Source organism: Cynocephalus volans, chromosome 11 (genome assembly GCF_027409185.1).
Source record: "Cynocephalus volans isolate mCynVol1 chromosome 11, mCynVol1.pri, whole genome shotgun sequence".
Classification (NCBI taxonomy): Eukaryota; Metazoa; Chordata; class Mammalia; order Dermoptera; family Cynocephalidae; genus Cynocephalus; species Cynocephalus volans.
In genome coordinates, this window is record NC_084470.1 from 11771319 (window position 1) to 11798561 (window position 27243).

The following is a 27243-nucleotide window of genomic DNA, read 5'->3' on the forward strand; positions in this document are numbered from 1 at the left end:
TAAACATGGGCAATTTTTAGAGAAATATAACTTAGAAGATTATATATAATCACCAAGCTTGTCCATATGTGTTCGGAAGATACTCTTAAGATTTAAGTCAGTCATTTCACTTTCATTGTATAATAATCCCTCTCAAAAAACTGCAACAAGTTCTTATGTCTTTTTGTAACCAGGAAAAAATCTTTACAGTTGTAGTGGCAAATTAGGAAGAAAACTTAGAATGAGAATGACTGAGCGATGGCTAAAAATATCATCATGCTTTATATGACATTATCCCCAACAAACAAAATGTCCAAAATGACTCCAGCTGAGGGGTGTTCATGTCCTGGCCAGCCACCTACCTGCAGCAGAGCCTGGGCCCCAGCTTTCACGTACGTATTGTCCTCCTCTGTCACACACCCTCTGCTCACTGCACTTGTGAAGGAATACGTGCGTCCCCAACTGGAAGATCGCTTATGACCAGAACTTCCAGACGAGGCCTTCAGAAAATAACAATCCATTAATAGAATGAAAAGAATTAGACGCTCCATGTTTAATTCCTTACACTTACCAGAATTCACAAGAAAATAGGTGCTAGGAGGGCAAACATTTTCTCTTATTTCTTCACCACTCTACCTTCAGCACCTAAAATAGTGCTGAGCACTTAGTATGGGCTGAAAGAATGAGTCATGTTTGTCCAGTGACTGAGGGAGCTAGGAATACAGCCCTTTAGAACATGTGACGAACTCCATCTGTTTACCAATTCATACTGACCTCATGATCATTATTAAAATGATTTTACCAATATAGAAAAATGAAAATTATGGAATTGATAAATAGTACAAATGTTTAAAAGTGATATGCCTCTGGTTGAGAATCTTAAACATTTTAAATTAATTTCAAAATAGCATGCCAGAAATATAAATATGACTTGTTTCTTTTGTGTTTCAGGAACAATGTTCCATTCTGTCATTTCATTTTTTATCCAGTATCTGGCTTTATCTTACATGAACAGCGCCCCCTCCAGGAGGATAGTACTCAGCGCAGCTGTGAGGCTCACAGTGGACCTAACATTTGCTACTTGGTTAGTCCTTTCAAATGTGTAACATTCCAACTGCTTCTGGTACAGGCCACTGCACAAAAATGTCTGCCAAAACATTCTAAATTTAGTTTCTCCATGTGCTATTTACTTAAACAAGTCAAGGAGGAGACAATGACTTTTTTAGTCTCACACAGACACGTGTAAAATGTGATGGTTTTTTAAACAACTCTCCTGCGACAGTGAGTAATGAAGCTGCATGGCCCTAGCCTACGTGGCCCTAGCCTGAGCAGGTGACTGCCAATATAAAATAGGGCACAGAAGCTCCCTCCCTGAGACAGGTCACCACAAAACTCAACAACTCAAGAGAGTCAGGGATCTTCCTGCCTGTTGTACTATTGAGTGGGACACTTGACTGAGTGGGTATACTTTGCTAAAATATGTATACTCCCAACTCAAAAGACAAGTGATAAAATTACCTCCTTGCTATCAGTCTCTGAAATTCCTAATTTTTCAGCACCTTCTTGGGCAGCATCTTTTTTATCTGGTTCCTCCATAAACACAGGTTTGTCCTGGAGGATCCACTTTTTGTACACTTGAAGGACTTTTCTTGTTACAGCTATCTCACAGGAAGGCAACAAAAATGCCTAAAAGGGAAAGAGAAAACTCCCTTTAACTCCACACAAACTTAGATCACTATAGAGTTGCATGGTAGACATTTCTGATGACCATCATCAATTTCAGACTTTCCTTTGAAACAGCTTGTGAATATACTACACAGAGCCACATACCTTTGTGCACAGCAAACTTATCTGAAGAAAAAATGACATTCTCGTAATTGGGTCAGAAAACAGAATGCAGTTTAAAAATAACTGCTATATTCTGAATAATAATATTCCACAAAAATAACCAAATAGATATTTTAATTGGCCATATAAAATAATCACAATTGTACAACTTTTCCCAACAAATCAAGAATAGGTTATAAAATAGCAGACATACTGGTGCAGCCAGTGGTAACCAATTATGCCCAATTCTTCTCAGCTCCACATTCAGTGACATTATGTTGGTGGCTTGAATTGGCCATGTTGGGAGTAATTACACCACAGAAGAGGGCAAGTGCTACCAGTCAGGGTTTTGCCTTTTTTGCCTTTGTCTTTTCCTTGCCTTTCTCTTTCTTCCTTCCTTTTTCTTTTTTTTTGAGAGCCAGCTGTTCAGCATTCATCAGGACACCACTGAGCACAGCTACCAATATCAACGAGAGCCACAGGCCAGTTGTAGCACTGTGCAGATATATAAGAATTTTCTAACATTAAGGAATTCCCTTACACATCTGCACACAAGAATTTTGATTTAAAGTGATAAGATTCCAAAAACATAGCAAGAATTTAAAGGGAAAGGCATTTGCCATTTGCTTATCAGTTTTAAGGACTATTTCTATATGTGAGGCAAGCAGGAAGGATAGGTACATCATAGTCAGATGACTGCTTTAAGGCACAGACAAGGACACTGAGGGACAGAGTACTGGAGATATTTTCCCAAAGTTACAAAGTTAGTTAGCTACAAATCCAGGTCTTGATCTCAAATTTCCAAGACTTGTTTTAATAACACCCTTAAGTTCACACCACAGCATCCAGTTACATGCAGATTTCATTTTAACAAGGGTTCATGCAATACATAAATTTCCACGAATGGTGATCATATCACATTAAATTCCAGAACAGAGAAGTCTGTATTATAACAAGACTACAATGTATCAATGTATCAAATATTCTGACTTGTAACTCAAGAAAGATTAGCAAAGACAAAATAAAAACAAAGAACAATGACAAAGTACAATGGTATCCCACTCTATTTTTTCCTAAATTTTATTACAAAAATCTTCATACATTAAAAAGGTTAGAAGACTTTTACAGTGAATATCCATATACCCATCTTGATTCTACCATTAGCATTTGCTATATTTGCTTTATCAAACATTTATCCAACAATCCTCCCCTCTATCCTTCTTTCAATCCATTTTGTCTTTTAAGGCATTTCAAAGTAAGCTGCAGATATAAGTACATCTCACCACTAAACACTTCAGAAAGCATTTCACTGACTAGACTCCAAAATTTGTTTATTAGTATCAAACAATGAAAGTGCACAAATTTTAAGGGGACCATTGGATGCGTTTTGACAAATGCAGACAATTGTATAACCCAAATCCAACATCAAGGTATAACACATTATCCTCCTCCCAGAAAGCAAATAAAACTACTCTCTAGAGGAAAATACAATCATAGTAAAACCAAACATTTCTACAAACAGCCTGATTAATATGACATACAGCACACTAATAAAAAAATCAGGAATATGAGAAAACAAGTTAACATGAACAAAACCATAGTAAAAAATAGGCAATAGTTTAAACACATAGCATATCCAGATAATGAGGATATCAGAACCTGAAATAAATGGAATTTAAAAATAAAGCAACTCAAATTAAAAACTCAGTGTACAAAAGTACTTTAAAAAGTTCATTGAACTGGCCGATTAGCTCAGTTGGTTAGAGTACTGCTTTGTAACACCAAGGTCAAGGGTTCATATCCCAGTACTGGCCAGCTGCCAAAAAAATTTTTTTTCATGAAAAAATAGAATCAAAAGATAATACAAATCTTTCCATAAACTTTTTGAAGTACCCTCATAGACAGGTTGAAGCATAGACAAAATGAGCATAGCTGAAGAGAAAACTGGAAGAAAAATGAGAAGAAAATATCCAGAATAACACATGGAGGGACAAAAGGATGGATAAATCAGAAAAGAAGGTGAGAGAGAGAACCTATGCATACTTGGAGATGCAGAAGGAAAGAAAAAAAATGGGGGGGAGGAGGCACCAGAAACACTATTGGAAGAAAGAGTGGCTTAGAATTTTGCCAAAACTGATGAAATACACTGATACACAGATTCAAGAATCACAAAGAAAAACAAGCACGAGAAATACAAAGTATATTACAGTAACACCACTGAAAAGCAAAGGCAACCAGAAAATCTTTAAAGCAGCCATAGGAAAAAAGACGTATTTCCTCCAAGAGAGCAACCACATGAGTTACCATGACTTCTCAAACAAACAATGGAAGCCAAGAAACAATGGAACAAAATATTCAGAGTGCAGACAGCTGCCAGTATAGAATTCAACACCCAGAAAGAATATACGGTCACATACTAAATAATGATGTTTCAGTCAGTGATGAACCACATATACGACAGTGTTCCTACAAGATTATAATGAAGCTGAAAAATTCTTATTGTCCACTGGTGTCACAGACATCACAGCTGTTGTAATGTCATAGTGCAATTACTTAATTTTTTAATAAATTTAGTGTAGCCTAAGTGTAGAGTGTTTATCAAGTCTACACTAGCGTACAGCAATGTTCTTGGCCTTCACATTCACTCACCACTCACTCACTGACTCACCCAGAGCAACTTCCAGTCCTGCATGCTCCATTCATGGTAAGTGCTCTATATAGGTGTACCTTTTTTTTTTTTTTTAAATCATTTATACTGCATTTTTACTGTACCTTTTCTATATATAGGTATGTTTAGGTACACAAATACTTTCCACTGTGTTACAATTACCTGCAGTATTCAGTACAGTAATATGCTGTACAGGTTTACAGCCTGGGAGGAATAGGCTATACCATATAGCCTAGGTGTGTAATAGGCTATAGCATCTAGGTTTGTGTAAATACACTCTGTGATGTTTAAACAACAACAAAATCAGCTCACAATGCATTTCTTAGAACATATCCCCATCATTAAGCAACACATGACTATATTTCAAAAATGAAAGCAAAATATATTTTCAGATAAGAAAATAAGAAAATTTGTTACCAAGAGACCTGAATCAAGGAAAATACTAAAAGTTATCCTTTAGGCAGAGGGAAAATTATCCCAGGACAGAGATTTGGGAAGAAATAAAATGCAACAAAAAGGGAATTTGGATAAATCTAAATGAATAAGAAATATATATGAATATATCTATATATATAAATAAAAAGAGTAAAACTGGATAAAATACTTATAGTAGCTCTGAATGGGATAATATATACACATTATATATATTCAAAATTTGAAATTCAAATACATAACAATGGCATATAAACTGAGAATACGTAAATGGAGCTAATGTGTGTACTAAGAGAGTAAAAGTAGAAACTAATGCTAGATTTTAAGTTAGGGATGGCTTTGTTAACCATTAAAATAATTACAAATTAGTGAAAAACTGCTAATCTAATTAGAGGAAAAAAACAGGATACTAAAAACAACCAGCATAAAATAATACAACTAGAAAGCAAAAAGTAAGATAGCAGACTTAAATCCAATAATATCAGTTGCTGTCAAGAGTAAATAGAATAATGCTCCAAGCAAAAGACAGATATTTTAAGATCAGATTTTAAAAACAACTACAAAGACATATGTGATTTATAAGACATCCAAAACATATGGATATGAACAGGATGAAAGTAAAGAATTAGAAAAAGATGTACCACACAAACACTAACCAAAAGAACACTAGTAGAGCTATTTAAGAACAGACAAGATAAACTGTGAGGCCAAAAACATAAAAGTACTACTAGAGATAAGGAGGGAAACTTATCAACAAGAAAAGATTCAATTCAAAGGAAGACATATATTAATTGTAAATCTGTACTACAACTAATAATTTTGCCAAAAATATGGCAAATATTGACAGACGTTCAATAAAAAACAAACCCGCAATCATAGTATGATATTCTCAGTAACTGATAAAACAGCAAATAATAATAATAATATTGCAGCTAGAGGAGAGGTGAACACACATATCAGACTTTTTCACTACATCTTTCATGTCTCAACCTCTCGTAGTTCTCATCTCGGTCTCTCGCAGGCACATTCAGGATAATTTCTTCAGATCTGTCATCCAGTTTATTCTCTCCAGCTGCATCTAACCTGCTATTATACCCACTGAGTTTTTCTTTTAATATTCCAATTATTATATTTTTTCATTCTTAGAAGTTCTATTTTCTTCCTGTACAAATTTGCATTGGTCATCTGTGTGGTTTCATGTTTACTGTGAACATTTTCAAGTTTGTCTTTTATTTCTTTAAACATATTAAACCTATTCACTCTACAGTCTCAATTAGATAAATGAAGACCTTGTAAGGTTTTCCAGCTTCTTCTGACTTGTATGTCTAGAAAGTTTTGACTTACAAATTCCTATATGGAAGAAAGAGTGGCCCAAGATTACTACACCCAGTTAAGCTGCTGTTCACACGTAAAGGAAAAAGGGAAACATTCCCCATAATAAAAGGGCTCAAGGAATAGAGTTCCAGGACACTTTCTTAAAAAACACTCAATGGCAAAACAAGGCCAACCATGAATTCAATCAAAGCAACTTTTTTAGAATTGAGGAACCAGGAGAAATAAATCTGTCTAAATACAGAACCAAGAGTAAACAATTCTGTATATTAGGATTTCAACTGCAAATAATGGTACATTTATAATATAAATATATAACATAATGAAATTAGCAGATGGAGAGTGCTAATTTCTTCATATTTCATAATAGGAAATCAACAATGCTATCTAAAATTACAATGTGTAGTTAAAAAGTGATTCCAACACCTTAATGTTGTTATAATCTTTTTTATTATAGACAAATCTTTTAGCAATGAATATTTCTTGTGGTAAAGGAACATTTATTGAATTTCAACAATTCCATCAGTTTTGCTTTATTTTCTTCTGTTAAAATCAAGTAAAATAAAATTCAGAACTGTTCATTAAAAATACATTAAAGGTTTGTTAAGGAGTAAAGATTTCACTGTCATGAAGTTATTCTGCCACCCCTGGCACTTTTACACACCTACCCTTGCCCCTGCCTTGATCTCAGTTGACCTCTGTTTGGTTCCACCTGCACCTGCCTTTGCCCATGGCTGCCTGCCTATTTCCATCCCTACCTGCCTGCTTGTCCATCTCTATTTTCCTGCCTATTTCCATCTATGCCTGCTGGTCTGTCTGTACCTACCCACCTATTCATCTACACCTGCCTGCTACTTTCATCTCTACCAGCTGGCCTATGTGCACCCACCTGTCTGTTCTTCTATGCCTGCCTGCATGCCACTTTGTTTATCTCTATCAACTAATCTGTAAACCCTCCTGTCTGTCTGTCAGCCTGCTTCCTGTATGTTTATATCCTTTCTTATCCAGCGGCTCTCTGCAGGTTCTTCATCTAGCTAGCTAGCCAGGCCAGCAGCCATATATACACATATAGAAATACCTAGAATGATGCTCTCCTAACATGAATGGTGGCCACTTAGACAGTGGTCTTTTAGTGATTTGCTCTTGCTTTCTACTCTATAATCATATATACACACATACATATATATATGTGTATAAAAATAATAATAAATAAAATAATAAAAATAATATATATAATTTCTTATATATATATATTATTATTATATATATAAATTTTATAAAGGGAAACATTCAAGGCTCTCCAGCACAGATGATGGCTACACTGACTTTCAGATAAAGAAAAGTCCCCCTGAGATCCCTCATAAGGCCACTGCACTTGCGCCACTGTGCTGTTTTTGACAGGTGCCTTTCTCATTTTTATAGGCTCCTTCGGCAAAGTAGGGGCCAGATCTGGCCATTGCAGTCCTGATCACTGACATTCTGGTGTTCCTACCAGGATTTTACCACCTGTGCACTGCCTACTATACATCCAAATACTACCAGCATTACTTTATGATGACATTCCAGACTTTGATGACCAGCACCCTCCTCAGTCCTGAGTAGAGGAATCACAATGGGACTGTACCCAGCTTTAAGATATACCACACAAACATCACAGTTTCTTGAGCAGACACTATGGCTAAAGGCTAAGGAATTCTCCAGCTTACAGATGTTTAACAAAACAGTGGCCAGACTTTATGGGTCTTTCCCAAAGATGTTAACTGAGCTTGCAATTAGCTCATTAGGATATGCTCTACTGTTCATCCTCGGGCCCTGACAAAAGCTCCTGACAAGTTTTTGCATGTGGATATGCATCATGGAAGAACGGCAATGTTAACTGTCATTTTGTGGTGGGACATGCTGCTGCCACCACCCTTTCAGGAGTTGAGCATTTCTTTTAAGCAGTCTTCATTGTCGATTTGTTCTTGCAGCAAATGGAAGAATGCACTATGCCCAATTTCTCATTACTAAGTAATTTAATTTTAAATTATCTCAGTATCTTATCTTTTACACTTACCTCTACCTTTATGTTCTAGTAGACCTTGGTAAAATCAAATATCAGTATGGGTCCACCTGTAATATTTTGACAGCAACCAGGAATTTTTAAAACCACAGGACAGTTTTTTCAAAATGTAAACACATTTTCTGTTTATCAATTTTTGGCCAGCTCTGATTTGGTTCACCAGTAGGTTGGCCAGCGTATAATTTGGGTCATTCTGTCCTATGTAGACCAAGATGTTCTGTGTATCATGCCCTTAAAGACTGAACTTTCAGCTGTTTCCTAGTGAAAAATGTAGATAAGTGGTCACTATTTAGAGTTTATAATCCTATGCTAGCACCTTGTATTATGATGTCATTCTGCTAAAGATTACAAGACTCAGCCTAGATCCCTAGAAGACTACATTACCTTAGGCTGATTCTCTTTTCTAGCTTGCAAAAAGTGACTTATACTCAAAAGAAATGAAACTGTCAAAATCCAAAAAACAAAAAATAAAATACCCAAACTTTTTAGATCATAACCTAAGTAAGACATGTTATGGAAGGATATATGCATTTGTATATACAATATATATACAAATAAATCAGAAGTTTCAAAAAGAAAGATTAAACCTTACAACATGAACTGCACTGTGAAATCTTTTGGTCTGTTCTATTTGGTTTTGACTCACTAAGTTGATTTCATGACCTACGTATGGGTCACAACAAGTAGTCTGAAAAATGCCAGTTAAAAGACAAGTTTCCGGTGGAGTGACCCAGTGACCAGAACTGCCCTACACTAAGCACTCTACCACTGCCTGGCCACTCAGCAGCAGATGGAGGCTGCCCTGAACTTGGCTGAACCCTGTCTTCCTTTGGTTACTGTTTATTTCCACTACTTCAACTCACTGAACCATCCAGTCCAAGGAGATGTGCTCCACCTGGTCCTTTATCCCCAGCCATGAGCCTCCTTGTCCCATTGGCCAACATCAGCCTTGATTCCTATGTCACACGTGGACATCTGATCTTCTACCGTCTTACCCTGTTCTTTATAACATATGCATGCATCTTATCTCCAACTGAGAATGTATACTTCTTGAATGTCCATTTTAAACATCAATAACCTTTAGGCTAAAATAGTCTCTGAATAACTTCATTTAAAATTTAAAAAGAAATTGTTATGAAAAAAGCCAAGTCTGTCTTCCATGAAAGAAAAATTCATCACTGACCAAGAGAGGGCAATAAAATACAATGTTAAAACTCACACACCTTTTCCCAAATGTCTCCATTTCAGTAATTTAACAACACACACATAAAACTTGTATTTTAAATTTCACACTTCTTTCTAATTAGATGTCATTAAGAATAATTATAAAATGTAAAGAAAATGTTGTGAATCTCATGACACAAAGATGTTTCATAACTTCAATCACAAGTAGTCCGCAGTCACTTTGAAGACCCAAGCTACTTCAAAATTGAATTTAGATTGGGTTTAGGGTTTAGATTAAATTTAGAACTTAGTGTACACTATTACCAAGGTGGAATGCTAATAATGGATGCAGACAGAACTATGTGTATGACAAATTAATAATTACACAATAAAGGTAAAATCATATCAACATAGCACTTATACAAAATTTTAAAGCTTTGCCAATCATATCTAGTCTAATATGAAGCATTTTCATCCAATGGTTTAAAAACATTACTATAGATCAGAGTCAGCTAACTATGACCCACAATTCAAATCAAGCCTGCCACCTGATTTTCGTAAATAAAGTTTTATTGGAACAAAGCAATGCTTGTTTCATATTGTCTGTGGCTGCTTTCTTGCTGCAATGGCAGAGTTGAGTAGCTGTAACAGAGACCATATGATCCATGCAGCCTAAAATATTTACTATTTGGCTCTTTACTGTAAAAAGTGTGCTGACCCTTGCTGTAGATTATATGCACTCTAGGTTCTTGACTATTTCTATTCAAATTGAATAATTATCATGCATCTTCACATGTACAACAGGAACATGAGTATGACAACATTAATGGAGAGAACAGGGTAGATTTTAAAATTGAGGACTATGATGATAAAAGAAAAATGTTTTAGCAGCATGATGTGTGCAATATAAATTAAAAAGAGATGATGCAGGAGGAGGAGGACTCCAAACAGCTCTGAGGACAAGGATGCTCACCACAGTCAAAGGAAAAGGAGAGAAAGGGAGTGAGGCAGTCTCCTGCATAATGTGCCCAGTGACTGGTCATGGGGAGAGGGACGGGGATCCCAGGAGAACTAAAATTAAGATGCAGATGTGAACAAAGGTCTCTGAAGAAACAGTTAAGTCAGCAAGAAAAGCTGATGTTAGGGAAGAAAATGAGCTAGGATTTGGCTGTCTTATCATTAAGATCCTACAGGAACATCAGATGAGATGGCTGGTGGGCATTTTAAAAGGCAAGTACGGGAGGCATGCAGTGCCAGCTTATCTACGTTGTTTGGAGAAAATGTAGAGACTGATGGTCTGCACCTGTTTACCTGGTCACTCAGTTTGATTTTGGCTATGTGACTAGTGATGTATAAAAGATCTCTCAGTAAACTTGTGCCTTATCCTCCCCTGACACAAGATCTTGCTCTCCTGTTGGTGAATCATGATCCTGAGACAGAACATATTCTGTGCAACTGAGAGACGACTCTGGAAGCTGCGGCCAGGTGTTCCAGGCCCCTATAATGTTGCTTTATGCTTTCTTGCTCCTGGTGTTGTGTATCCTTTGCCTGTAACAAATCTTTCATGAGGATAAAAAATTTTTAAATAAAAATAAATAAAAGGCAAGTGTGGAATTTAGAAGCGAAGTCTAGACAAAAGCCTTGGTTGGGAATCATGTGCCACAGCCATGTGGCACTGGACAAGTGGCGAAGGTCCCACGGAGGCAAGTGTAGAGTTATAGAAGAGGCTTGAGCTGGAGCACTGGCCAACATCTATAATCTGGGGTGAAACAAAACGAGGGGCCACGGAATTAAGCAAGGAATGAGAAGAACCAAGGAAGTGCTAGGCCACAGAATCAGAAAAATATTTTATAAGTGGAATTTTAACTGCAGACTAAACAAACATTTTCTAAAATAAAAATTTTCTTTCTATTCATTAAAATGAAAATGCAGTAAAACCTCTATATTGCTGTAGATTATGCAGGGACTATTCATTCTTGGATGATTTTCTTTAATGAAAGTCTCAGAACTGAAAAGTTAATCATTCTCTGTCTTGAAATCCTGCCTCTCCATATAAAGTCTCTATGGTACATATGCATTGTTCATATGTGCAGAGGATTCTTCCTCTCCTCCCATCAATAACTGGCCATTCAAGGGCCTCACCTCTATTCAGGTGTATGGACTAAACAACTATTCCTCCATCATACACACATGCCCACAACAAGAGCACCAGCACCAACATGCAGGTGTCCATGGGCTATGCCCCACACCAGAGAGCGGTGGCCTGTTCAACTGCATTGTGGGTTCTGCTTTGTCACTCAGAGGACTAGAGCTTAGAGTTTCTCCACAGCAGCATTACTGCCATGTTGGGCTGGATAGTTCTTTGTTGTGGTGGGGCTGGGGGTCGGGACTGTTCTGTGTATTATAGGATATTTAACAACATCCCTGGTTGCTACCCACTAGATGCCAGTGGCACCCCCTCCCCAGCTGTAAAGATCAAAACTGTCTCCAAACATTGCTCAATGTCTCCTGAGGGGGCTAGCATCAGTCACTGCTGCAAACCTCTGATGTCGCTCACAGCTGCTAACACAGCAGGCTCAGCTTCTGATCTCTTCTGTCTCCTTCCTGTGCTTGCACCTCTTTTCTTGTCACACTCTGCTCTTCCCAGCACCTTTTCAGCTACCACAGTTTCCACCATAGGTCTGTGATCTCAATGTTGTGGCCTCAGCTCCTTTCTTTCCTTTTATTCTCTTCACCACTCAAATTTTTTCTTTTGTGCCATAAATACTTCCATCATATGTACATGCCACATGCTGTGGCAGGGAAAGCACAACTTTTACAGAAACCTCCACCTCATCAGAGAGCCCCCCGAGGCCCTGCGAACAATACCAGCCTCTTCCTTCCTATATTCATTTGTTGCCAGGTATTCAGGAATGGCTTTCTTCTCATCCTTCGGGTTAAGTTTGTTGTGAAAACATGAAGATATTTTTCAGAATATTCTGCTCTGAATTATCCCTTCTCATGCAGAGGAAATACTGAATTTTCCCTCCTCATGTAGAAATTTTTTTCAAAAACCAAATTAAAAAAATCACAACAATCCACATGACAAATTAAAAGGGGGAATAGAAGGATCACTATTTATTCGGTTCTTTAATTTACCCCAACTCATCAACAGTATCTCTTTAGAGTATTATCAGAAAAAGAACAAGAACAAAAATCTCTTCAATTTCATGAATTTATAACACCAACACACTAACCTGGCGAAATACTTCATGCACAAAATTGACATAACCTCGTGTTGACAAGAGAATCCGTTGCACCATTTCATATACCACTCGGTGCTCTTCTTCAATGCTACAGAGGCTGGAGTTGCTGAGTCTTCGATCGGACAAGGTGCTGCTGTTAGAATGGTTTTTGTCTTGCTCTGCGGGCCCACCACCATCCAACTCTGGCACCTTTTCTTGCGCCGCACTCCCACCAGCAGTCTGGAAGGGAGTGATCACACTTTTCAGTCATCCTCGTCCCCACTCAAGAACACCTAGCAAAACTTAAGTCGAGCCTTGTTTTAAAGAACTGATTACCATCAACTGGCACAGGGTACAGTAAGCTGAAAACAAGCAACTGCTTAAAGCGTACCAGGCTCCGGAACCTGTACTTACCAATTTTCTAATTAATCAACCAGTCCCTCCCCAACTCAGTTATTTTCAGAGGAAAATTACTCAATTATTTCAGAAAGTAGGGCTGTGAAATTTTGTCAACCTAAAAAGCTTAATTACATTTACAAAATCACAGACTCAATTAATGTGCAAAGTTTGCATTTGTATTATCATCATGTTACGTCCCACTCTTCAGCATTTACTCTATGGTCACAAATTTGAAAATCTGGGGGACTTCTTGCAGCAACAAGTTTGGGACACATCCTTTGATAAGACTAAGTGGCACCTTGCTGGTGGAGTGCCAAGACCTTTAAAGGGTATTTTATGAGAAGAATCTTGATTGGAGTTTTAGCTTCAGAATCTCAGGTCAAACAGCACAAAAAAATAAAGTCATTCAGTGACTCACAAAGTTTAACATTGGTTTCTACCTTCATTTCCTTAGAGAATTAAAGGTTTCTTCCAAATATATGTATGATTTTGCTTTATCTTTGTAATCTCCATTATTACTTTTAAGTGTCAAAAATATATAGCCCAAATACCACTAAAATTTTATCTACTGTAAATATTTTTTACAAGTGGTAAGATATGAGCGTAGTATAAAACAGTAATTTCAGTGACTACCAAGAACAGTTTGAAAGCAAAACAGATATCCAATTGTAATCTCTAGGGAAAATTAATGGAAGATTATACTTATAATACTTTTTCTCTTCATGCCTTAGTTACTAAGACTGTGTGGCTTATCATAGGCACTGACACACTGTGAGATGCTATACCCTGTAGAAATTGAATTGCATCTTTTTGATGGAATCACTATCTTCTACAGAAAAATAAAATTTTATTCATTTTATTCTTTTTTTTAATCTGAAGCTTCAGTAGGAATGACCCAAAGATGAAATGAGTACAGTAGAGAAAGAAGAGGCCCAAAATAAGTATCAAAAGACTTGCTTCTACACATTTCTACCTGTGAGACAAATTATTTAACTCACTTTGATTTCATACACATATATTTAATCTGTAGAGCATATATGTTGTAGCTCTATAACCTGTGACTTTTTCACTGATAACTCCCTTTTTTCCACAGGCTAAAAAAGAAAACAACACATACATATGTAGCAAATTAGGAGGACCACAAATTCTTGGACACTTCTTCTATACAGAGGTGAAGTCTACGTCCCCTACCTTTTATCTACATGGACAATGTGACTGCTTTAACCAGTGGAATAGAGTGGAAGAGACCTGTGTGCAGGTCAGACCCAGGCCCAAGAGGTTGACAGTTACCACTTCCCATCTCTAGAAACATTTTGCTCTTGGAGCCCTGAACAGCCATGTAAGAAGTCAAACCAACCTGCTAGCGAGACAACATGGAAAGGAGTCCCAGAGGATCCAGCCTTCCAACTACCCCCACCAAAGTAAAAGTATGTGAATTAAGTCATCTTGGCCCTCCAGACCAACCAGCCATCAGCTGAAGACCTCTACCCAGTGACCCCAGTTAATGCCACATGAAACACACAAGAAATGCCCAGCCAAATCCTGTCCAAATTCCTGACCGAAAAGGCAAAATATGATAATATGATAAAAGGCTTGCTGTCTTAAGTCAGTATGGATGGATTTCTCATCATGCCATAAAATAAAAACTCTCGCTCTTAATAAAATAAAGCTCTTCTTAGCCTCATCTAGTCCACACTCCCCCCATAAAAGGCTGCTTTCCAAAAACATCTACATGTTCTGGCAGACATTTATAATTATAGTAAGTCAAGAGAGTAAAAGTCTGAATATCCAAGTCTACTCATTTCTTGCCTTTTTACAAAAATTAACAATAACAGCATGAATCAGAGCCCCAGAGAGAGGTCCATTTTCTGTCCACTAAAATCAAGCTCAACTGTTATTCAGTATTAGTTGATTCTGATAGTGCAAAGATGAGTTTTACTTCCGTGGTCTGTGAGGAAGCCTTTAATCAGTGAAAACAGACATACATGCTTGGACCAGACCAGCACTGACAGGGCTCAGGAAGTTGCATGCTACAGGCTGCCACTGATTCCTTCCCCTCGACCCTCCCTACCACCTGGTCTCAGCCCCACAGCTCACACTGAGACTTGTTTACTCTCAGGGTCAGGCTAAGTGAGAACACCAACAAAGCAGGTTTTAAACAAGAGCATGCAGCTATAATTCTGCTGGTGATGCCTGATGCCACTCAGTTCCTCTGTCTTGGTATGCTTACATGGTTGGGGGTAGCCTATGGTTGCCTTTGCAGAGTTTAAGAACAGAGAGTTTTTATTGACACGTGGTAGTCAAAAAAAAAAAAAAAAAAAAAAAGAGTTTGTACAATATATGAACTCCTGCAGTCAATTTGTGTGATTCACTTTTTCTAACTGCTCATCTCATGAAATACAACAATTTCAGGAAAGGCACACCCCGTAGGTCATTATGAAAGGCTCACTTAGAATTAGAAAAAGTGGTATTTTAATAAGGAAACTAAAGAGCTACAACACAAATAAATATATTCAACTGTTATACTATGTCAAACTTTCTTTTTCACTTCTGATCAACTTCTTTGGGTTTTAATGTTTGATTAATGCACACATAGAACAGGTAAAAGTAGTTGCTATAGAAATTTTTGGATCACTAGTCTGCTTTGGTGATTTTTAAAAAATCACCAGTATTTCTATCTCAAATAAAAATAAATTGCTAGACTTCCGATCAAGATGGCAGAATAGATAGTGCCCAGCATCACCCTCTCCCACAATCAATCAAATTGCAACTATTAAAAAGCAACGACTGCCAAGCTGGGGCTGCTAGAGCTCAGGGGAAGAGGAGGAGAGACCTACGAAGGGCATGAAGGCAGGAGAAGCTGCGATGAGAGAAAGAAAGTACTGCTCCGACCGTTTAGAGCCTCAGCCACTTCAAGGCTAGCACTGGTAATCACACAGAGCAAGAGCTGGCAATAAGTGCAGCTGTGCCATTTGCATGAAGTTGCTTGGAGGCGGCAGGGGAGAAGAGGGCCTTGGTGGCCCCCAGGCCAGCAAGACCACAAACAGGGTTCCCATGGACCCACATAGGAGCAAGGAGCCACAGACAACTGAAAAAAGGAGCCACTCAGAGGTTGGTGAGTCACTGGCACATGGCATGTCCATGGGAAGTGTTTCGAGTGCAGGCAGAGGGGGTGATGGGCCCACCAGGGGACACACTGGGGCACAGCACAGACAGCTGATCTGCCCCCTAATCAGCACAGGACCACTCAGTGGAGACTGGTCAAGAATACAGAACCGGAGGGGTGCAGTTTGCTGAAAAGACCCAGGTCCAGACCAGAGTTTCCACACAACCCAGGTATACCCAACCTCACAAGACCCAGAAGTGCTTACAAGGCCAACAATTAAAACATGAACTACACAAAAACCTTTCCTCAGAAAATCAGCAGCAAAGCTCCAATTTAGCTCAACCACAGGGCTCAAGTCCTGGTCCCACAGGAAGTTCCTCCATTTTAGAAGTAAGCAAAGGACAACAAATTAGTTCAGTGTAGAGTTTAAGTGGTGGGAATAGTGAATAATCCAACACAGAACTGAAAGAAAAAAACAAAAAACCCACAGATCAGAAACAAAGTTCTGATATTAACCAGTAAAGGTCTAACACCACCAAAGAACACCTATAAAACCTAGAAGGACCAGAAGTCCCTCAGGCTCCCAAGCCAGGGAGGGGGGAGGAGGGAGGGCTGAGGGCCTCAGCCACGCCCCCCAGATGTTTGCATCCAGCCCAGTGACAACGATCAGGCTGCTGCTGGAAGTAGCCCAGGCTCCCAACTGGGGCAGTGAGGGGCAAAGGGCCTCAGCCACACACCTCCAATGTCCACATCTAGCCCAGTGACAACCACCAAGCCACTGCTGGAAGCACCTCAGGCTCCCAAGCCAGGGTGGTGGGGGACCGAGGACCTCAGCCACACTCCCCCACATCCACATCCAGCCCAGCAACAACCACTGAGCTGCTGCCAGAAGGACCTTGGGCTCCCAAGCTGAGGTGTGGGGCACTGAGGGTGTCAGCTATGCTCCCCCCATGTCCGCATCCAGCCCAGTGACAACCGAGTCACCACCAGAAGCACTCCAGGCTCCCAAGATGGGGTAGGGGGGATATCGAGGGTCTCAGCCACACCACCCCAACATCTGCATCCAACCCAGTGATGACCACCAGGCCACCACTGGAAGTTCCCCAGGCTCCCAAGCCAGGGCAGCAGTGGGGCAAGGGCCTCAGCCATGCCCCCTGACATCTACATCCAGCCCAGTTATGACTGACCAACGAGCTGCCACCAGAAGCGCCTCAGGCTCCCAGGGTGGGGGTGGCTAAGAGCCTCAGCTACACCCCCCCGAAGTCTGCCTCCAGCCCTGCCACTACTGAGCCACTGTGGGAAGCCCCCTGGGCTCCACTGCCAGAATGAGGGGGGTGCCATGGGCCTCAACCACACCTCCTTCCCCTCTCCTCCCACCCTATTCCCCTCTTCCCCTCCCCCCAACTGCTCTGCAACATCTTAGAATGTAAAATAATAATAATAATAAATAAATTTTAAAAATAAGTAGATTGCTAAGGACTAAATAATACTTCACTAAAAACATTTTCAGCTGAAATCATGCAGCAAGAATATTCGGATTTGAAGGGGGTTTGCCACTGTTGCCACATGGCACAGGATACAGAAGCAGCTGTCTGTTCATTCTCCCATGACTGACACCACTGAGCAATAAAACTTGTTAAACCAGATTCTCCTAGTAGCAAGTAAGCTAAGTCTAGGAGGCATACTAATTCCTTCCCTCCCTGGTGAAAAGTACTGTCAAAGATATTAGTTCTAGATCAAGAAGAAGAAGCAATTTCATTCAGGAAACAAAAAATAAAAACACTTCATATTTAACCTTTAATAAAGTGGCAAAAATGTGAACTCTATTTTGAAGCAGTACTTAAAATACTGTTTTAAAAGTCTTTTACAAGAGCAGCATATTGCTTGAAAAGAGTGAGCTTTAATTCTTACTTAAAGTAGGTAAAATTATATCAAATTTTAGATTCAGAACGAAACATTCAAGAGACAAATTATATGTATTTTTACATATGCAACCCCATTTCTAGAATTTAATATTCCATTGTCAAAAATCATTTTTCCTTCTAAACAGTATAAATGAAGAGTGGAACATAGCAGACATGGGCAATATGAGGTGGAAACCCAGCTGTATGGCAGAGAAGGAAATACAGGAGACAATTGCAGCAGGCTGAATAATAACACTCGCCCCCCCCCCCCAAAAAAAAGATATCTACATCCTAATCCCTGGAACCTGTGAACATGTTACCTTACATGGCAGAAAGGACTTAGCAGATGTGATTAATTAAGGGTGTTGGGATGGGAAACTGTCCTGTATTACCCAATGGTCCCAAGGTATTCGAAAGGTCCTTAAAAGAGGGAGGTAGGAGGAACAGAGATAGAGAAGGCAATGGGATACAGAGCTACTACAGCCAAGGAATGCAAGCGGCTTCTAGAAGCTGGACAAAGTAAGGAAACAGTATTCTCCCCAGAGCCTCCAGAAGGAACACAGGCCTGTCAACACCTTGATTTTAGCCTACTGAGACTGATTTTGAATTTTGTATTTATTTTATACATACATGTGGGGTACAACATTGATTTTCAATAATTGTGTACAATGGGTGGTGGTTAAATCAGTATAATTAGCTTATTCATCATTACAATATGCAATCATTCTTTGTGTCCATTAACCAATTTCTCATTAGCGCTCCCCCTCACCTCCCCTTTTCCACCTTTAGTTTTCTAAAAGCTCAACGTATTACTGTGATTGTTGTTTCTTTCTCCCTGCCTCTCTTTATTGTTCATTTGTTTATTTATGGATTCAGTTCCCAGTTATGAGTGAGAACATGTGGTATTTCTCTTTCTGTACCTGGGTTGTTTTACTTGGAATAATTTTCTCCAGGCTCATCCATATTGCTGTAAATGGTAGAATTTCATTCTTTTTTATGGCTGAGTAGTATTCGTGTGTGTGTGTGTTTGTGCACGCGCGCGTGCGCGCGCACACCACAATTTCCTTATCCAATCATCTATCAATGGACATTTAGGTTGGTTCCACTGCCTAGCTATTGTAAATAGAGCTGCAATAAACATGGGAGTGCAGGTATCCCTTCGACCTGATGTTTTTCAATCCTCTGGATATATCCCCAGTAGTGGGATTGCTGGATCATACGGAAGTTCTATCTGTAGTTGTTTAAGGAACCTCCATACTGTTCTCCATAATGGCTGTACTAATTTATAGTGGCAACAGGAAACTACTGTAACAACTTACTGTGAAGCATAGTGACAGTCTCTACAATGGCAGTGGCCCTTTCTAGGCACAGCCATCTGCAAGGTATGGCAGCACAGTGGGCACAGATGGCTGTCCACCTAGTACCCACTCCCCCTCCCTAATAGAGCCTCAGTGCTCCCATGCACCCCAGGTGACTTACAGGAAGCTGGCCCCACCTACAGCACCAGGGGAGCCAATCACAGCACCTCCTGGCCCATTCACACATCCAGCTTTAAGCCAGTCAGTGCCTTGTTATTGTTACAGGGGTTGGCAGGTAACCTAAGCTGTTCCACTCATACAAAAGGGAAGGGCCTCTATTTCTGAATTGCCTCCAAACCTGAACAAGAAAAAAACCTGAACAAGGAAAGCAGTCCCCAGCTGCTGGCAGCCTCCTTGCAGTCAAGAGGGAGGGTACAGACAAAACTATCTGAGAAAAGGCACAGTGAGAAAAGAAAAGCACAGGGAATCAGAGAGAAAACGGGTGTGAGCCAGATTCTCAGCCAGCCTCACCATGCGCTCCTCTTTAATAAGATTAAAATATTTCTCTTATGTTTAAGACAGTTTGAGTTGTGGTGCCTTTTTCTGTTAGGGTGGTGGAACCATTCTAGCTGATTCAAGAGTTCCGTCCCTTAAGAAACTAAAAAAGCTAGGTAATAAAAGTAGATGACTCACAACTGTGATCAGTCAATTAAGGGAAAAAATTAGAACCTTGAAGTAGTGGTTAATTTGCTATTCCTTCTACTTACCATTATCCAAATTTTTTTTAAGAATGATCAGTTTACTTTCAGTAAATACAGGTGATGGTTTTCCGATCTTTTGAACCGAGAAAGGAAAGGTTACACCCTTGGACTGAGACCATTCTGAATTGAGTGACAATGACATAAGATGTAATGCAAAATTTACCAAAAAGCATAACTGAGTTTCTTACACATAATTTCATACAGATTTTTGTCTACTTGATAAGTGAATAAAGTTATCTACTGTGGTTCAGAACTAACTACATTCCCCGCCTGCTGGTGAAATCCAGGGCCATGGTGTTCCTTCTTCTGTGAGCTGCCCTTTCATCTCCTCTGACCACTTTCCAATCACACTGTTGTCTTTTTATCAGCCTTCAGGCACGCTTTATAAAGTAGAGATACGAACTCTTAACAGTCATGATGTTACTTCAGTCTATCGCTTGGATTTGGCTTTATCTTGTCCTTTGACATATAAATCTTTTTTTTTTTTGTTTTAATAAAGTCAAACCTCACTTCCTATATCATGTCTAGATCTTATTTCTATTTAAGGTTGTCTACAACTTCCCAAATTTATACATTCCCCTAGATTTTCTCTTAAATTCTTCATTATTTTGTTTTTATTGTAGGTCTTAAATCAATCTGACATGTATGTTATGAGAGAGAGAGAGAGAGAGAGAGATCCAGCTTCCAGGGCTGCAGATATGATTAGATGTTCAACTCTGACCTCAGTATCATTCCTTTCAGTAACCTATAGTTTCTGTGTGAAAGCCTGTACAATTTTCTCTTATTCTCTGAAGCCAAATGTCTGTTTAGATTTGTGTCTATTCACTAATTGTTCCAGGACTCCAAGGCGTTTTCCGTCTGAGTCATGTCTCTTTCTCAGTTCAGGTAAACTTTTCTTCTTCTTTGTTCAATTATTACTTCTCATTCTTTGCTCCCTCTGCCTGTATAGTATTTGCTAGGTAGGTCTGGACTGTCCTCATGTCTTGTTCATTAATTTGTAATTTCTGCCACTTTCAATTTTTACTCAGTGTTATGGGATAGTTTTTCAGAAAGCCAATTTTGTTCTCAGTGATCATTACTACTTTCATTTTATTTACTACATTTTCGAATTCAGAAATTTAAAGTTTTCTTTAAAACTTTCTTCCAGCAAGTCTTTTGTTGTTGTTATCATGACTGTTGCTCCCTCAGACTCCTTTGCAAGTCCATTGCTGCTCTAAATCTTCAATGAGTCCTCTTCAACACAGCCACTAGCTCTGGACTCTGTCTTAATGACCTTGAAGCATGTGGGCCACTTAACCACCTCTTCAGGTTTATATATTCTCCCAGATCAGGCCTAGGTCTTACTTCTGGGACCTCCTGGCCATCAGCGAACCTGCAGTAAGGTATTCTTTGCTGTCCTGTTCCTGGGGTCCACAAAGAAAAAGGCACACAAAACCATGTCCCCTCAGAAAAGTAGCTGCTCTCTGACCTCCATAAGTGGTAGTGCTCTATCAAGTACAAAGTCCCTAAGCAACTCAGTCTGTTGGGAAAGTCCCCATTTGCGTCTGACCAAGGTCAAGAGAGAGAATGCACAGCCAGCCCCACATAGAAGAGGCTTTTCCAAAGTCCTCAGGGAGAGGTGGCCTTCTCTTCTATGGATCCCATCACAGCTCAACAATCAACCTGAAATCCTGAGTTGCTAATCCACTCCCTTCCCTGAAATGCCAGAGAGTACTTGGCAGCTTCATGGTCCTCTCCACAGGCCACCTGCACATTTCTTGAGGGTCTTCCAGGTGCTGGAGATTGGCAAAGGCCCCCGTCCTCATGCTCAGAGGTCACTGATACTTGAGTAAAGGAGTGAGAATGAGGGGGAGCCAGGGTTGTACCTACAACAGCCATCTTCTAGAATGTCTCCCTCGCCCCCACGATTGCCTCATCATGGCAAATCCAACAGAGCACAGCAGCTGCTTCTAACTCACTGCCCCCTGTGAAGTCTCAGGATTACAGACAGGGTGGGCCAATAAAATTGATTCCCTGCAACCAACAACCTGTAAGAACCAATTACTCTAATAATCAGTTACTTTGTTTATTTGTTAGTGTGTTTTATTACATAAAGAGTTACGAGTTAAAAAGATGATGCATAGCATTAAGAGTTAAAAAGAGATGAATGGCATACCTGGATGATTTTAGGCAACACATCAACTCCATTTTTATTGTTTTGTGTTGCAGTTAGATACTTTTTTCCCAAGAAGAAAGTTACAATCCACTTAATAAAAACAACACGAGCTGCCATGTATGGAATTTTTGTACTGTAAATGTTTTCATTGTCTCGAGTTGTAGTAATGTACATTGGCTTTGGTCTCAAATGGGGGATGTCTGAAAGAAAAAAAGAACACATGATTGATTAGGTTAGTGAATCTTAACATTACATAACCCCTACAAATGTCTCAGTTTCCAATTAAATAGACATATATTTGGTTATCAGAATAGGAGCTAAGAATGAAGAACCAAAAATAATTTAAAATGGCATCTTTGTGTAGGATTACTTCTGATTCTGCCTTGCAATCAAGACCAAGAAGGGGTGGTGATGGTTGTTATTGTTAACATACAGCTACAATATACAGCTATGGAAAAACAAAACTAATAACTTGTTTTAACAATTTTGATAAATTACATGAGACTATAATAGTGAAAATCTTTTCACATACATTATACCTAATTTAATCTTATTTTATGGATGGAAGAAATGTAACAGTATATGTAAACTTTTTAATAACTTTGAGTATTTTAGCACCTAACATTGCACTGATTAAATCCACTGAACTTTAGTTTTATATCCTTTTCCCTTTAGACGAATCCAATAAAACAGAACCAATATGATCTACTTTATGTTTAAAAGAATACAGAAAGTCATATTTCATCTTTGAGGTGTTAGATGCCACTTTTTCCAAAGAATTAACAAGAGGTCCATTTCTCATTCTTTAAATTTCATAATCAATATAAAAACTAAATGGTGTTGAATTTGAGATACTACTTGCCGTAAGTCCAACTCTCTATCTTAAGTAATTTTTGTATACCCGGTGTACCTCCATGAGGCAGAAAAATTCTCAACAAATAATTTTTAATCTAGGAATATTAATAATATATCATGTTTTTTAGAATGAATATAGAGTACATATAAAATCTGAAACAAATTATTAAAAAATACCCACACATATATAGCTAACAAAATACATATCCCAGTACCCATAAAAGTCTTTACATGTTTCAAACTGCACCAAGCTTCAGCTGCTGTCCCCCCGAGTGTACATGTATGTATGTGTGTGCATGTGTGCACGTATACACACAAACCCTCACAGCACAGACAAATGAATTAGTTGGTCAGGTTTCCCAGAAGGAGTAATGTCCCCCGTGACCTTTACCCCTCCAAAACTGTTCTTGATTATTCATTTGAACTAATTTCACCTGTTTTAAACAACAGTGAGAGGAATATTTGCACCCCACCCCTCACCTGCACCCTCTAAGGAATGCTTCTGTCCTCTGAGTCCTCATTTCTTGTAGAAGGAAAACTTTAGGACCTAAATTAGAAATTCTTTTGTTTCTGAGCCCTCTGGAGCTTACTGTCCCTAGATTGTCCAGTCACCCAAACATCTGCCTCCATAAGCAGTTGTGAGTAGTTGACTGCTGGATGAAAGATCCAGCATAAAAGAAAGGGCATACCACGGGCAGCTGTATATCCTAGGCTGGCCTGCCTAGTCACTGAGCAAGGGCTGGGCTCACCATACACCCATAAGAGAAGACTTTAGGAAATGTAGGCTTTTATATATTAAAAGCTGATATATGAGTAACTACACTGAAAATAACACAATAAATTTCAAATTATTTCTGAATATAGGAGCCATGGTTCCCCTTTATTCCTGTGAGCTGAGGTACATCTCAGTTGGTATAAACGATTAAATCACTTATTAGGAAATGTTAAACCTCTTATAATAAAGTTAGCATTCAATACAAGAATAAAATGACTATTTTACTTTAAAATAATCAAAGGTCACTTTGAAAGAGACTGTACAGCTTTCCTGTGGATGTCTTCTATACACAGCTCAAACAGTACTTACCAAGTACAGGTTTGTAGATGTTTAACTTAGTAAATGATGGAAATAAATGAGGAAGATAATACTTTCGAAACAATGTAAAAAGAAATTTAAAACCAGTATCTTGATTCTCCTTATTCTTCCACTCCAAGCTTGCAGCCTTTGAATAATATATGGAAAAGAACATATGTATATTTACATTTCAAATTGACATACACTAAACTGAAATGCTGTTACGCTATTAAAATTCCTATCCTAACTAAAAAAAATGACAATATTGATTAACCATGTAATGAAATCAAAGCTCAAAAGATGAGAGGAATGAATATATCAAAACAAAACAATAACTATGTTAAAAACAGCATTTTTCCTCAGTATTAAAAAAAAAATCACCCAATGGTACCACATCTTTTCAAACTTGCTCTACTAAATCATGCCCATATTTTTTCCACATGTTCCTTATAATGATTTAACATTCCTGTGCCTTTAAAACATTTACCCAGAAATAATCAGGGGACTTGTTTTTCTAAACTCAAAAATTGCCATTTGTAATAAAGAGGAGTTGAAGAAAAATCCCTCTCAAGGATTTCATCCAATGTTACCTACATGCAAAATCAGCATCAGAAGGCAAAAGCTAAGAAATCTTGAAAAGTGCATTCTCCCTATTAAAAACAATTCACAGGCTAAGATAAACCAGGTTTGCCAGTCCAGCCATGAATTAGATTTAAAACTTTCACAGTATTGAGATAACATTCTCCCCCTCAAAAACCCAATGCAGTGTTTGCATGGTGTGAGCACTCCAAGACTGATCAAAAGCTGGGACCACCCCACAGGAGCCAGGAGGACAGCCTGGTTACAGAGGTGCAGTCACCTCCACATTACTTAGGAAACATGGCGCAGGGAGGGCCCTCGGAAAATACCTGTCAGTGGTTTTGTTAGACCATACTTGTTAGACCACAGAGAGCTCTAAAGCAGAGCTTCCCAACTTCCTTCATGACATGCCCACTTAGAGAATGATAGTATTTTTGCAGCACCTAAAATAAAGGGATGAAGTGCTTTGGGTGCCCCAGAGCAGAGGGGCTCAGCATTCTTAACCTGTCAGAAGCTCTGCTCTGAGGACTCACAGACAAGAGAAGCCAGGGGGAGGTATGGACATGCACATAAAACTCTGCATACAATTAGGGAGTTTGTAGTCTGCATACGGAATCTCTACCCTAGAGCAATACCATAGAGGTCTCGAGGATTATGTGACTTGTCCAAGGGTACACAACTCATTAGTGACATGTCTAGCATGAGAACCCAAAGCCCCCAACACATCCAAGTTCTAGATACTCTATAATAAGTTCCCAGGACAAATGGAATGCCCAATCCCTTCTAAAGAGGTGACATTTGAAATGTATGTAGAAAGGACTTTTAGAGCTCAAATGTGGAGCTTCCAGAAGATGACAGAAAACCCCAATCAGGCTCTCACGATTTTGAAGTCCTTGTGCTTCTGGTGCTGGCTAAAGAAAATAGTGGGGAGAAAAGGGACAAGATTGCCCAGCAAGACTGAGTAGTCAGAAAGAGCAGCCAAGTACTGAATCTTGAGGGAAAAGCTCTGTTCCCTAAAGAAAACTGGAAAGAAGTGACAAAAGAGGGAGGATAAAAGTCAGAAGAAAACACCATGAGAGGAGAGAATCCCATGAAGGAAGGGAGGCGGGTGTTAGATCACTTCAAACAATGAGTAGAGCAAACACTGACACGTCCCTCTCTCTGGACTGCCTACTAGAATCCCACTGTGCTTTGATGCCTGCTGTCTTAGCAGCGACAGGGCAGAAGGCAGGTAATAGTGAGTGTCAAAGGAACATTAGGTGAGGAAGCAGACTTGGTAGAGGTTATTATTTCAACATACTTGGTTGTGAAGGGAAGGACAGAGACTGAACTATGCCCAGGAGGAACTCAGGCACAAGAGAAGGGTTTGCTAAGAAAAAAGGTTAAATTTTATTCTAACCATGCTGATGTTTAGAAATATAAAACAAGAGACACAAATCACCTGTTAAAATCATAAACTAATGATTTCTGTTCTGTATTCGGTCAATGAATATGAGAAAAAGGAATACATGACATAAAGTAGGCCTGTGCTGATGGCACAATGAGGTCATCAAATCGGCTTCTGTTCTGATCTCCCGGTCTGCTCTGCCTACTCTTGGTCCACCTGTCCAGCCTCTAGGACTGCCTCTCCCCCCATCTTGCCTTGCTAATGGACAGATCAGGGGTAAGGAAGTGGTAACAAAGAAAAAACAGTTTAAATACACTCATACAAAATAGTACATATGCCTGCTCTTGCTGAAGTGACCTAACAATGGTACATACTCTGTGTTTAGTGAAATATCACATAAAATCACCTCAAAGAAAAATCAAAAAGAAAACACATGAACACACAGAGAGAAAAGAGGCAGTATTTTCTCTTTCTTCCTGAGAATAAGCCCATCACTGAAATATCTGATTTTTCTCTGACCTGAATAACCATATACTTCAGCAGTATTTGAAGAAAAAAGCAGGTTTGGTCCTCAGCAATCTTCTCCCCTGATATGGCTGGCAGGAGTGGAGTGATTTCTTCTGGATATATCTTTGCTGCAGGGTGGAAAATAATGAAACCTCTTTTACCAAAGTTAAATTTTAAATAGGGTTTAGGGTTTTAAGAAATGGTTTCTATTAAAAGACATTTTCTCCATCCAATGGACCTGCTCACACTGAACCACAAGCTAGAGTACGAAGGGCATGGAAACACGGTGCAGACGCCCATGGGCCACTCGCCCACTAGACCATTCTTTCCCTTTCAAATTCCATTTTGGTCAGTCTAAGATCCAATGCCAGTCATTGGGCAATACCAAAATGACATGCAGTAATAAATCAGTACACCTAACAGGCAAGTTCCTTGAAAATTCACAGGACACGAATGGCCACCATTACTAGTCCCATGGGTCCACTACTGTCTTCCATATATGCGGCATGAAAATACACAGCTGGCAAAATAA

At 39.1% G+C, this 27243-nt stretch overlaps 1 protein-coding gene across 4 annotated transcripts in view; it reads right to left on the minus strand.

Moving 5' to 3' along the window:
• RALGAPA2 (Ral GTPase activating protein catalytic subunit alpha 2) overlaps nucleotides 1-27243 on the minus strand; it is a 318832-nt gene that overhangs the window by 228563 nt on the left and 63026 nt on the right. For all 4 annotated transcript variants that reach the window (XM_063113596.1, XM_063113597.1, XM_063113595.1 and 1 more), the window contains exons 7-12: nucleotides 26724-26839; nucleotides 24251-24386; nucleotides 22312-22511; nucleotides 12701-12928; nucleotides 1498-1665; nucleotides 342-479 (exon numbers count right to left, since the gene is read on the minus strand). In XM_063113596.1, the coding sequence (XP_062969666.1) occupies nucleotides 342-479; nucleotides 1498-1665; nucleotides 12701-12928; nucleotides 22312-22511; nucleotides 24251-24386; nucleotides 26724-26839 (986 nt within the window). The remainder of the gene's footprint in view (nucleotides 1-341; nucleotides 480-1497; nucleotides 1666-12700; nucleotides 12929-22311; nucleotides 22512-24250; nucleotides 24387-26723; nucleotides 26840-27243) is intronic.